The sequence below is a fragment of the Sardina pilchardus genome, chromosome 21 (genome assembly GCF_963854185.1).
Source record: "Sardina pilchardus chromosome 21, fSarPil1.1, whole genome shotgun sequence".
NCBI classification, from domain to species: domain Eukaryota; kingdom Metazoa; phylum Chordata; class Actinopteri; order Clupeiformes; family Clupeidae; genus Sardina; species Sardina pilchardus.
The window spans coordinates 9,017,694-9,028,873 of NC_085014.1; the positions used below are offsets into that span (position 1 = coordinate 9,017,694).

Consider the following 11,180-nt stretch of genomic DNA (forward strand, 5'->3'; position numbering starts at 1 on the left):
TTGTCGGTGAGGATTTGCTGGCACGTTACAGAATTTGAACTTTTTGTACCGTAATTCACGGTGCAAATGCGCAGAACAGCACGTGCGCAAAGGACCAGACAAACACTCCCACAAGCTGAGATATTTGGAAAACAAACAATAACTGGCCTGAGTTTATCCGATGTTTAGGTTTATGTACTTGATCTACTCAAATCATTGCATATTTCAGAGTAGGTAAATTATTATTTACATATGTATTCAATGTTAGAAAACGTGCAACATTTTGTTTAATGTAATCAGCGGGGAAAGAGATTTTACCGTATTCACTTCATATCCCGCATAAGCCATGTCATAGACATAAAAGGATAAATAAATAAATCGGTTATCTCTTGTTTTCTATTTACAGACCTACCTTATTCCCCTCATGGTGACAACCTCTGGCTCAAGGACTAGTAAGCCAGCTTCATTGTGTTGCCTTAACTGTCAAAAGGTGCCAAGAATAATTAAATTCAATGAAACATCTGTAGGCTAAAATAACTATAGGCCTACAAACAAATTCTTCATTTTCAAATAGAATAGAAAGCCTGCCTTCCTTCTATACCACGCAAGAATGGCTTGAAACAATGTAGCCTAACCAAGGCATTTTTCCTCAAAACATCCATGCAAAACTTCAGACTTCAGACCACAAAGTTATGAAATACGTATGGCAGGGCGCCTTTAATGTAGGCCTCCAATGTAATAGGCTATTTCCACTTAATCAACAAACTTGTGTCAACAACTCTGATAAAAAACATGATGGACAAATGATCAGATGCTCTTCTTCAGTTGTGTCCACAGGTGTTCGCTGAAGGGAGCACACCTAAGGTGCTTCTCAACATGCCTCCTCGATCCTCGAGGGGCGATCCCACTAATCTATAACTAGGACTGTGGATAGACTATGGGTGCGTTTCATGCAGCGTTTATACGTCCTCCCTCGCTCCTCGATGCCTCGATCCTCACTGATCTACATAAAGAATGATGGGGGGGGAAACAATGGGATAGTCTATCCAGTGTTAGTTATAGATCAGTGGGAACGCCCCTCGAGGATCGAGCATCGAGGATCGAGGAGGCATAATGAGAGGCACCCTATCCCATTGCTGCCGCCCCATCATACTTTATGTAGATCAGTGAGGATCGAGGCCCGAGAAGCGAGGGAGGACGTATAAAAGCCCCAATGAGAGACACCCATAGACTAAAATGTTGACCCTGTAAAGTGGAGCAAGTCCACTTCTAATAGCTCCTCCTCTGCTCCTCATAGCCTACCTTTGGGCCACAGGCTTTGAAGAGCTTCACAATGGCTGCTGCAGCATTTATAGCCTATCTGTGCCCTCCATCAGCATACATACAGCAGACCCGAGTTGAAGAGAGAGAGCCAGGAATAGCTCAGGCAACGGGGGTGTTAGCGCTGGTGTGATTCTGTGAAGGGAGTCATTTCAAAATGTCATGGTGCAGCGAGAATTAAGTTTGCCACGGGAGCTGGACCTGTTTTCTGTTTTCTGTCAGGTTAGAAATTGACATGTGAGATCGATCTCCTTGGGAAAGGTGAATTTCTAACTCATTAAGTCACATCTGTAGAGTCGTTTTGACTGTTTGATCTGATTTGACACTTTTTGCGTTTGAAAAATGAGAAATAAAAAGACAGATTGTGTGAGCAAAGCTGTTCTTTATCCTTTGTGTCGTGGGGGCCAGGCGGCTGGGGAAAGTTAGGAACAAAATGTGCTGACTGTGTCCAATGTCCAACATATTTTTTCACAGGGCGCAACATTTCTTGTGTTGGTGTTAGCATCAACAGGAGTAGATACAGACACAAAGATGGGAAGGGTCCAGCCTTCATCTAGTACTGAGGTCAGTGTTGCCAGGTTGGGTTGAGTGATTTCCGGCCAATCACGTTCAAAAACTCGCCCTCTTCAGCAAAAAAAATGCCCCAACAACGATTTTGTCATAGAGAACCATTTGACTAAACCTTTTATTTGCCCACCTAAAGCTTATTTTCGCCCGCCCCACAAAGACAAAAGAAGCCCAATTGGGCGGACACCCCGGCCAATCTGGCAACACTGACAGAGGTCATTGTCATATCTGTGTCACAGCAGAACCTGGCCTGGCTCAACTATAGCGGCTAAGTATGATGGCCACGGCAGTTTAGAGAAGTGACAGGACGACTAAGCCAAAGTCTCACGTGCATATCACAAGCTTATTAAGTGGAGTTGCACTTGAAAGTCTATCTGAATAATATGGGTCAGTGGGTTCATGGAATATGGACAGTAGACAACAGAATTGTTCAAACACACACATTTTTATTGTAATCAAATATTACGCTGAGAGTAAAGTTGTGAGTTTTTAAAAGCGCATGTGTGCCTGATGAACATTCACATTTAACGCTATGTTTAACGTGGTAACTTCAAGTTTAAAGACAAATGGGTGCACACAAAGTATCTTGCTAGCCACCGCTAGTTAACCAACAGCAATTAATTCACTAAATTATAAATGTGAAAAGATTGAGCAGTAGCACTGATATTCTGGGTCAGGTTACAATGTTTCAACACTAACATTTGCTGTCAAATGTTACAAAGGAAGCACATTTTTATTGTAATCAAATATTTGCACAAAATCAAAAAAGTTTTATGTAATCAAAATGTGCGCATAATCAACTTGTCCTTGTTAGGGTTTGAAAGTGGCATGGGATGAGTAGGCAGTGGTCAGTCCTTGCCATCTCTGGTTGTTGGATATAACTGCTTAATATCACCTGTGATGGAATTAGATTTCAAGGCTGAACTTTAAATGACCAAAATATCATGACTGGGACGCTGAATTAGATTTTGCCCGGGCGCATTACAGAAGTGACACATTACAGAATTATACAGCCCTGTGTGCAGTTTACATGATTTTATTTCCAAGTATTCCTATCAGTTATTATGGCAAAATCTCACACTTTTTTTTTTGCTTGATACCTTTCCCCTGCCAACAAATACGCGCTCAAGGAATCCTGCGGAGCAAACCACGGTGAGCTCTAGTGGGAAACCAGCTGCATATTAATCTGTCATCGCCTATGCCAACCATCCCTGAACGGCATGCTGGGTAATATGCTGGGTGGCAAGCTGAGAATGTAAGCACAGACACGGCATGATAACAGGCCATGAACCCCTTTTGTTTTCCTTGGCCCCTTGCTATAGATTCTTATCAGGCCAACTGGGGTGACATCATAGCTGACAGTCAAACTCAGGTCAAAACGAGAGATTCTCCCTATTCAGAGTGTGCAAATACCGGATTGTTACATTTCATATTAAATATCTGTAATAGGAGATGTTCAGTGCTGTTGTGGAGGGAGTCGAGGGACAGTTTTCATTTGCACGTTCACAGCTAAGCTAAAGCTTATGCTGAGTTTGTGATGTTGCTGTAGCTGTAGCTGTGCCGGTATCAAAGATACAGGCTCTATATTGGTCTGTACATCTCTCGGGTTACGTTTATATTAGGCAACAACATGATACCGCCTCAAGTGTGGGTCTTCGGGAGAATTCCAAACACTTTCAATTTTGTAAAAAAAAAAAAAAGAAGAGAAACCTGTCTATTTATAGGGCAGCTTTAATCTGACATAAAGATACAGCAGTTGTTGCCCGGCACTCTGTGCTTGTATGAGAGAGACAGAGAGAGAGAGACAGAGAGAGAGAGAGAGAGAGAGAGAGAGAGAGAGAGAAAGGGAGAGAGAGAGAGAGAGGGTGCGAGAGAGAGCAGAAAGAGAGAGAGGGACAGCATAGGGTGAGAGAGCGTGTGTGTGTGTGTGTGTGTGTGTGAACAGGGGAACTTTCCACGAGCTGGCAGCTGTGCAGTCTCAGTTACCCCTCAGGCCCTAACCTCCATGGCTGCCATAATAAAGTGACAAGCTAATAGATAAATCAGGCCTCGCGCCGTTATCTGCAGGAAAAACAATGCTGCAATCTCATAAAAACTGTTGGCTTTTGCTAAAGACGTGGATTATCGAGGGAATGAACGCCACTCACTTGTGAAGTCATGGATATTTGAACATAAAGAACGCCCTCAATATATGGTACACCAGTCAAGCTCAAGTGGTTTACTGTTAAAGGGTATTTGCAAATCACAAGTCAGGCTAACATCTTTCACGGTTTAGGGATCTGTAACGTTTTCCTCTGTAGTGTGGAAGAAAGGAAATTACACTGCATAATTCCCTCCAGTATGTTGTACAGCTCCCTCGAAGGCTGATTAAGGAGATTGGCTTTTATACTTGTGGATTTGAGGGTAAAGTAAAAAATGCAAATGCAAATGCAAAAAAAAAAAAAAAATTAACACGAACCACAGCTTTTCACTAATCAGTTTTGCAGCTGTGGCTTGTCAGAGACCTCCCATGAGAAAGCCTCACTCTAAAGCATTTAGGCAACATGTTTAAACAGTAAAAAGGAAATGGCAGTCACCGCAACAGGCTAAGATGTTCTAAATGTTTGCATTTTTCCTCTATATAGCTTATAGCCCATGCATGTAGCAGTTTCTTGAGTACATTTGAAATGTCAGATGTTCTGTTTTAATAACTTAATGATACTCCAGTCCCCACCCCCTCAGCCTTTAATGTTTTGGGTCAAAAAGAGCCTGTGGGTGTACAAGAAGAGAAGAGGCCAGAGGCTGGGTGTGTAAATCTCTATGAAGGAGGCCCACATGGAGAGCATGGCACGGTGGGTATAGTGGCACTAAGCTCCATGAATGTGCCTTGTGCCTCCCTCAGTCTCTTTCTCTCTCTCTCTCTCTCTCTCTCTCTCTCTCTCTCTCTCTCTCTCTCTCTCTTCTCTCTCTCTCTCTCACTCACGCTCTCTTCCAAAAAAAGAGTAAGACTCGGTTCAACTTCACAGTCTGCTGTGAGATAACATTCTTTCCACTGCCCTCTGACCATGCATGAACTCTCAGACATACAAGCACACACTACCAGACACACACACCCGGAGACAGACAGAGACACACACACACACACACACACACACACACACACACTAGCTGACTGACAGACATGTACACACACACTGCACACAGACATCCGTGCCCACACTCAAATGTACACAAACGCTGTGCTATATTTTTCACAGCACAAATCCCACAGATATACCCTCCCAAAGCAAGCACCCACACACCTTTTTGAACATTTGCACTGATACAGACGCACAAACTCACACCTCAGAAGTGACACTAAAGGGATATCCAGACACCACGGCAGTTAGAACAATAGTTGGAATTTGAGTCATTTTTAGTCACAAGATGCTTTAATGTTCCTTTTGCTAGTGGTTGGTGTGTGTGTGTGTGTGTGTGTGTGGGGGGGGGGGGGGTGCTCATACAATGGCCTATACAGTATAAAGCAGTGATATATCACAAGCACACACTGTAGGCTATCACACTTGAGGTCTCAATTTACTGTGATTATTTATTATTATTTCTTTTTTTGTCAGACCTGAAGAAAAGATTAGGCAATGGGGGCATGTTCATAAGACCCCCAGGGTGTATTGCAGCAGCAGCTCTCCATACTAGCTGTAAGCTGCAGCAACTCAAGCTACTGTAGGTAGAACCGATCAATCTTTTTTTTCCCGTACTGACAGCACTTGGTGACCTCGAGAAACAGACAAACAAAAAAACCCAAATCAATTTTAGATACCATCATTTTAGATAACTCAAACTCAAGTTACTTTACATACAACATATAAATAAACGAAACAAACATGCAAACTAAAAGCACTCAGAGAGCGCAAACCTCCGAAAACAAGCAAAAACATAACCGCCTCCTGAATCGGGACAGTGATACGGATCACGCCCAAAATAATAATTTCTTCCTTGGGTCATTTCAGACCTTCCATCCATAACTTTTTGAGTTATCTTGCGAACTTACAAACAAACAAACAAACAAAGAAACAAATAGACACACAGACAGACAAACAAATCCCAATGAAAACATAACCTCCTTGGCTTAGGTAACAAGGAAAAAACAGAACCTCCAGCGAATGAAACATTGTGTAGTTCTCTCTCGCACACACAAAGGGCCTTTGCACTTTTGAGATGAGTCAGACCGTTCTGAATGCAACACACCTGGCCATCTGCAGGGAATTGGGGATGATGGAACACCAATACAGCCCTGCATCAGGAATGAAAGGAATGGGGCTAGAGGTTACGGCTCTCTTTGACAAAATTACAGATAACAGCAGTGACCCCTCTGAAGTGAAATGATATGGAGAATAAAGCCAGTGCTGTCAGGAAAGACTTGTGTATTATCTTAATTGTGTCGAAGTTATGAATCTCAAACGATAATTATAACAATAATTATTTTATTCACTTTAATAATAACAGTTTGAATCAATCTTTACTTTGTTTGAATGAGGGCAATTTACATGGTGGGAGAATAAATTCAGATTCAGTCAGCTAGATGCAATATTGATCATCAAACTGAATTCTAAAAAAAAAAAAAAAAAAAAAAAAAAGGATAAAAAAAAATCATATACTGTATGGATGAATTTCCAAACCAACAGAGAATGTCGTAACATCTCATAGTTAGCTTTAATACATTCATGAACATCATGGACAATAGCCATTTGGGATACGATTTGGTGATTTTCCTTAACCTCCAGATTTAACTGTTTTCTATAAGTTGCTTGACAAAAATAAGGCTGATATGGTCTACAAAGAAATGGCGCCACCAAGTGTGCAAACAGTGCAATTGAACAACTGAACATAATCCACATCTGTACTGTATTACAAATAACTTAGCCGGTATAGTGTCAGGAGTAGGCTAATCACTGATCTCTGAGAAAAACAATATATTGAACGTCAATCATTTAAAAAGCGACACACTCTTTGGGAGCATACTCAGTAGTCACTCCCAGAAAAAGTCTTGTTTTGTAGTACACCACTCAGAGTTCAGAGTTCACAGCACTATGTAATGAAGCATGGAAAAATGAATGTTATTTTCAGTTGGCATTACGGAGTCCTGCATTACATTTTCACATTTGGTCTGTTGTGCAAATGTTTGATTTTTACAGGGACTAATGGCTGCTGCCTCTAGCCAGGTGGACTGCCGCCCAGCTCAGTAAATTAACAACCATGTCATAACTCGCTATCTTTTGTGCAAAAGGGTGTTTTATGAAACTAGGAAAACGGAACAGACCTTTATGAAAAGAGCTTGTAAAATTTACCGAGGTCAGAGAAAGTTTATTGACACTACTGGCTGTTTAACCTGTAAATAACCCTATATGTAACATTATATTTTACTGAGGTTGTAGACTCAGCCTTGGACACATGGATGCATGCAAGCGCACACACGCACAAAAACATACAGCTGTGTATTCTTTGTTACCCTACAAGACAAATGGGAGTTCAGTGCATCATAGTTCAACCAAACAGTACGAGCACTAAAGAACTGAAAAACCAAAGCTGACTAACAGGGATATCAATACTGTGCAATACTGTAAGTTATGCATTATGATAATTTGAGGGAAAAACATCATTCAGTAAAATACTCCATTTAAATCATATGCAACATCAATTTACACCTTTATTCGTCTTTCCACATGATCAACAACACCGCTCTTGGAAAGCTATAAAACACTGATTTTAAATTGAATGGAAGACCCTCCTGATCCCTGAGGAGCTCTTTTATAGGCACTAAACCTGTGTGAATTGACAAATACAATGTATTCAGCAACACCCACATAATATAGCACATTAAATTGAACTGTTTATTAAACAAAGCAGTAAAAAAATACTACAGCAAGTGCTTTTCTGAAAGATAAAAACAGTGATTCAGACAACATTGCCCTTTATCTGTGATCACTTTACATGACCACATGTTCCTCGTCAAATACATGGCCAGTTTGTTGTTTGCTGTTGATGGATTAAGCTTGGCACCACCAGACAAAAACTCTCTCTTCAATGATTTTCACTGAAGTTCTCTCTTGATCTAGGTCTAGGCTTAATCCATGTATGGGGCCCAAGCCGTTTTCTGCCACCCCTACCCCCTGTTAAAATCATACACAAGCGAGACATACTGAGTGGTAAGACACACTGGAGTGAGATGAAATGACACCTTTCCTGATCATCCTCCACAAATTGTTTTTCTTTTTTTAAATAGAGGTAATTTCTTTAAGTCTGCATCAGAAGAAAAAGAAGAACTTTTAAAACACACAAAAAAAAACCAAACGAAAAACTGAATTGGCATGTGTGAAAATTGAACCGATTTAGAGCCTCCCTTTACAGACTGTGCATTGAAATGATTGCCACGGCTACTGTGCGAGTCGAGTGATGGTTCCTTGTGCAAATGGCACTGCTAGTCCAGCGTACAGTAGGACCTGTGGTTTCAGGCCGAGTGGATGGACAAGCTCACTTTAAGGCAACCCAGCTCTTTTCCATCTGCTCCCATAACGCCCTGGACCCTGTAGTTGCCATTGGTGAGCCAGAAGGGCAGTTCAATGTCTGGTAAGTAGAACTGCGACTGAGGCAAAGAGTAGTCCCCCTTTAAAAAAAAAAGAGGAAGAATAGGGGTGAGGGAGTGTAAAGGTAAATGTATCACATTTATATAGCGCTGTTCTCCAAAACGCTTTACAGATTCACAGTATGTTTCACAGTTTACCAATTCACACACATTCACACACACACACACACACACACACACACATCAGCACAGTGCAGGACAGCATGAGTATACAGCGTGTCTATATAAACATGTGCATGCATATCCACAGATTCCACACACATACATACGCGCGCGCGCACACACACACACACGCACGCACACGCACACGCACACGCACACGCACACGCACACACACACACGATTGTGATGAGCAAAGAGACGGACGTGTTGAAAGAACATCACAAGATAATGCAGGAAATAGATTGCAGACCACAAAGACTCGCAAAGAGAACCATGACCACGTTCAGTCACGTCTCAGTCAGACGGGCCTCTCCAAGGGGATATGAAACTATAAGCAATGCACACACGAACTTAAAAAGTCTACATTCAGCAGTGCAGCCATTAAATTACCATAGGTTCAGAAATGTGTTACAATAGCAAATTAGACCATGGCTGGACAAAGGTGTTACACACAGACCAAACACACAGACCAAAAGGAACTGATATTTTTAGTCATATGGCTGAGTTACAACAGGTTATCAACACCTGTTCATATGTGCACTAAATGAAATAAAGGTAGGCCTATGCTCTTGTTCAAATAGGCTACAATGTTCTTAGCAAACAATTTTCTCTGAATGCGTCACTCACAGCTTTGAAGGGACAATGGCAGGGCAGGCCATACGTGTGCAGAGGCTCGGGGCAGTCCTGTCCAGGAGGGATCACCTGGTCCAGCAAGTCACAGGCGTTGGAGTAATGGCAGCTCCCAATCTCCTCCAAACATGGGATCTTGACCCAGAAACCAGCCACTTCTTTCTCCAAGGTCACATTCAACTTGAGAAAAACAAACAAAGATCATTGAATGCCAGAAAGCAAGTTTGTGACTGTGACGAGCTATATAATTTTACAGCAGTGTTGCTGTCGGTGTCCTAGTTCAGCGCAAGTCGCATATTTTTAACCACATATGAGTGTTCACAAGAGGTCTTATGAGTTATCACGTGATAGCCTCCAACCATTAAATTGTAAAAAGGGTTTCATTTCTGCATGTTATAAAAATCTGCTGTTGTTCCATTCTATAAAGTTTGCTATCAGTCAATAATCAAATGTCCTGTTTGTGGATTGTGGACTTGGGATTAAAAGGTTGCTGTAGGCAAAATGTGAAACGGTTAGGCCTAGGTTTTGTAGCTGGATTTCTGGCCCCCGGACACGGTTGCAGCAATGTTGAGGTTACATTCCTAGGTTACAAAATCCTATTGTCCATTTGTGCTGAGTGATATGACGCATCCCTAAGTGATAGGCTACATAGGCCTACACCTGATCATGACTTGGAAGTCAACGGACTAATTTGGGCAGGTTACTACATGTGGCACACAGGCAAACACAGAGGAATCCAGTCATCAACCACAAAACAAAACAGCCCCCGCCCAGAGCCATCTTTGGTAGCTTTACCAATATGTTCAGAAGTCCAGAAAACATTTACAGCCTTTTACAATTGTTGTGGCCCGCCAGTAGTCCACAATGCAACAGTAAACCAAGCATTATAACTGATTTATGCTTTATCAGTCGCGTCTGATTTGGGTAGGCTATGGCACCCAATATCTGATTTCATTGACTAGCTTACTTACAGACACGGGAGCAGTGAGCGCAACGGATGTTGTACCCATCGCACTTGCCATCAAGTTTCCTGGGACAGAGATTGGGTCTGGAGATATCGATAGAGTCTTCATGACAGCTGGATCGTCAGGTGATCCGCAGTTTTTCCACGCGAAGCCCACGAGCTGTCAAACAGGCCGTTCATACTTTCAAAAACGGCGATTGCAATAGCCTACGTTACGCACGTGCTAAACAAATAAGTAGATTCACATAACACAAATAAACCCGGCCACTCACCTCCTTTATTTTCAGATGAGAGCGTAAGGTGCAGGTGGGCTGCGCCAAAAGGCTTGCGATGCATAATGACAACAATATGCTCAGGTCTCTCATGGCTGCCTTCAGAGCAAAGCGGTTTGCAAAAGAAACGTCGGACAAGCTAACAGTCGAGATGTTGCTCTCCTAAAATGACAAGACTATTGTCTGAGAGTGAAGTAGGCTATGTATCTGCTAGATTCGAATGGGAGTGTTCAAACTGATGGAACAACTTCTGCATTTCTGTTTGGCTGCCGCCACCTCTCTTCCGCTTATCTTACTAAACTGAACATGCGCATGGGAGACCTCTAAAGGAGGGAGGACCACAGATGTTTCTTAACTATTAGACTTTCATCAGTTATTCAAGAAAATCATCCGATTTTGAAAACAAAAGGCTGAGAGGGTCTTTTTTCATTTAACAAGCGTTTCGAGTTATTTGGAAGTAACAGGCCAGCATCAACTTAGCTCCAGGGTTGCTGCTCTTAACAGAGCGCTCTCACAGCTCACCAGGTTTTGTTTCCACATTGATGCTTGCTCAAGGTGGGTTAAACGGAAATGTGTGCTCACATTTCGTTACATTATCTAAAAAAAAGTTTATGTTGCCATTGATTGCAGGCATTAGGCAACCTTAAATCGAGAGTGGAGTGATATA

General features: G+C 42.1%; 1 protein-coding gene across 1 annotated transcript; it reads right to left on the bottom strand.

The window, feature by feature from the left end:
- Positions 1–7,524: 7,524 nt before the first annotated feature.
- Positions 7,525–10,761, bottom strand: gm2a (ganglioside GM2 activator). Its single transcript, XM_062524872.1, has 4 exons — positions 10,514–10,761; positions 10,249–10,401; positions 9,275–9,457; positions 7,525–8,506 (listed from the first exon to the last, which is right to left on the bottom strand). Exons 1-4 carry the CDS (start codon positions 10,604–10,606, stop codon positions 8,351–8,353), a joined length of 585 nt encoding a protein of 194 aa, XP_062380856.1. The 5' UTR covers positions 10,607–10,761; the 3' UTR covers positions 7,525–8,350.
- Positions 10,762–11,180: the final 419 nt, after the last annotated feature.

Bases quoted from the DNA above. Each gene is read 5' to 3' on its own strand.
- gm2a (XM_062524872.1), bottom strand. From the start codon at position 10,606: ATGAGAGACCTGAGCATATTGTTGTCATTATGCATCGCAAGCCTTTTG. The intron at 10,402-10,513 runs GTGAGTGGCCGG...CCTGTTTGACAG, and splicing joins CTCATCTGAAAATAAAGGAG to CTCGTGGGCTTCGCGTGGAA. The intron at 9,458-10,248 runs GTAAGTAAGCTA...GTTTTTCTCAAG, and splicing joins CGCTCACTGCTCCCGTGTCT to TTGAATGTGACCTTGGAGAA.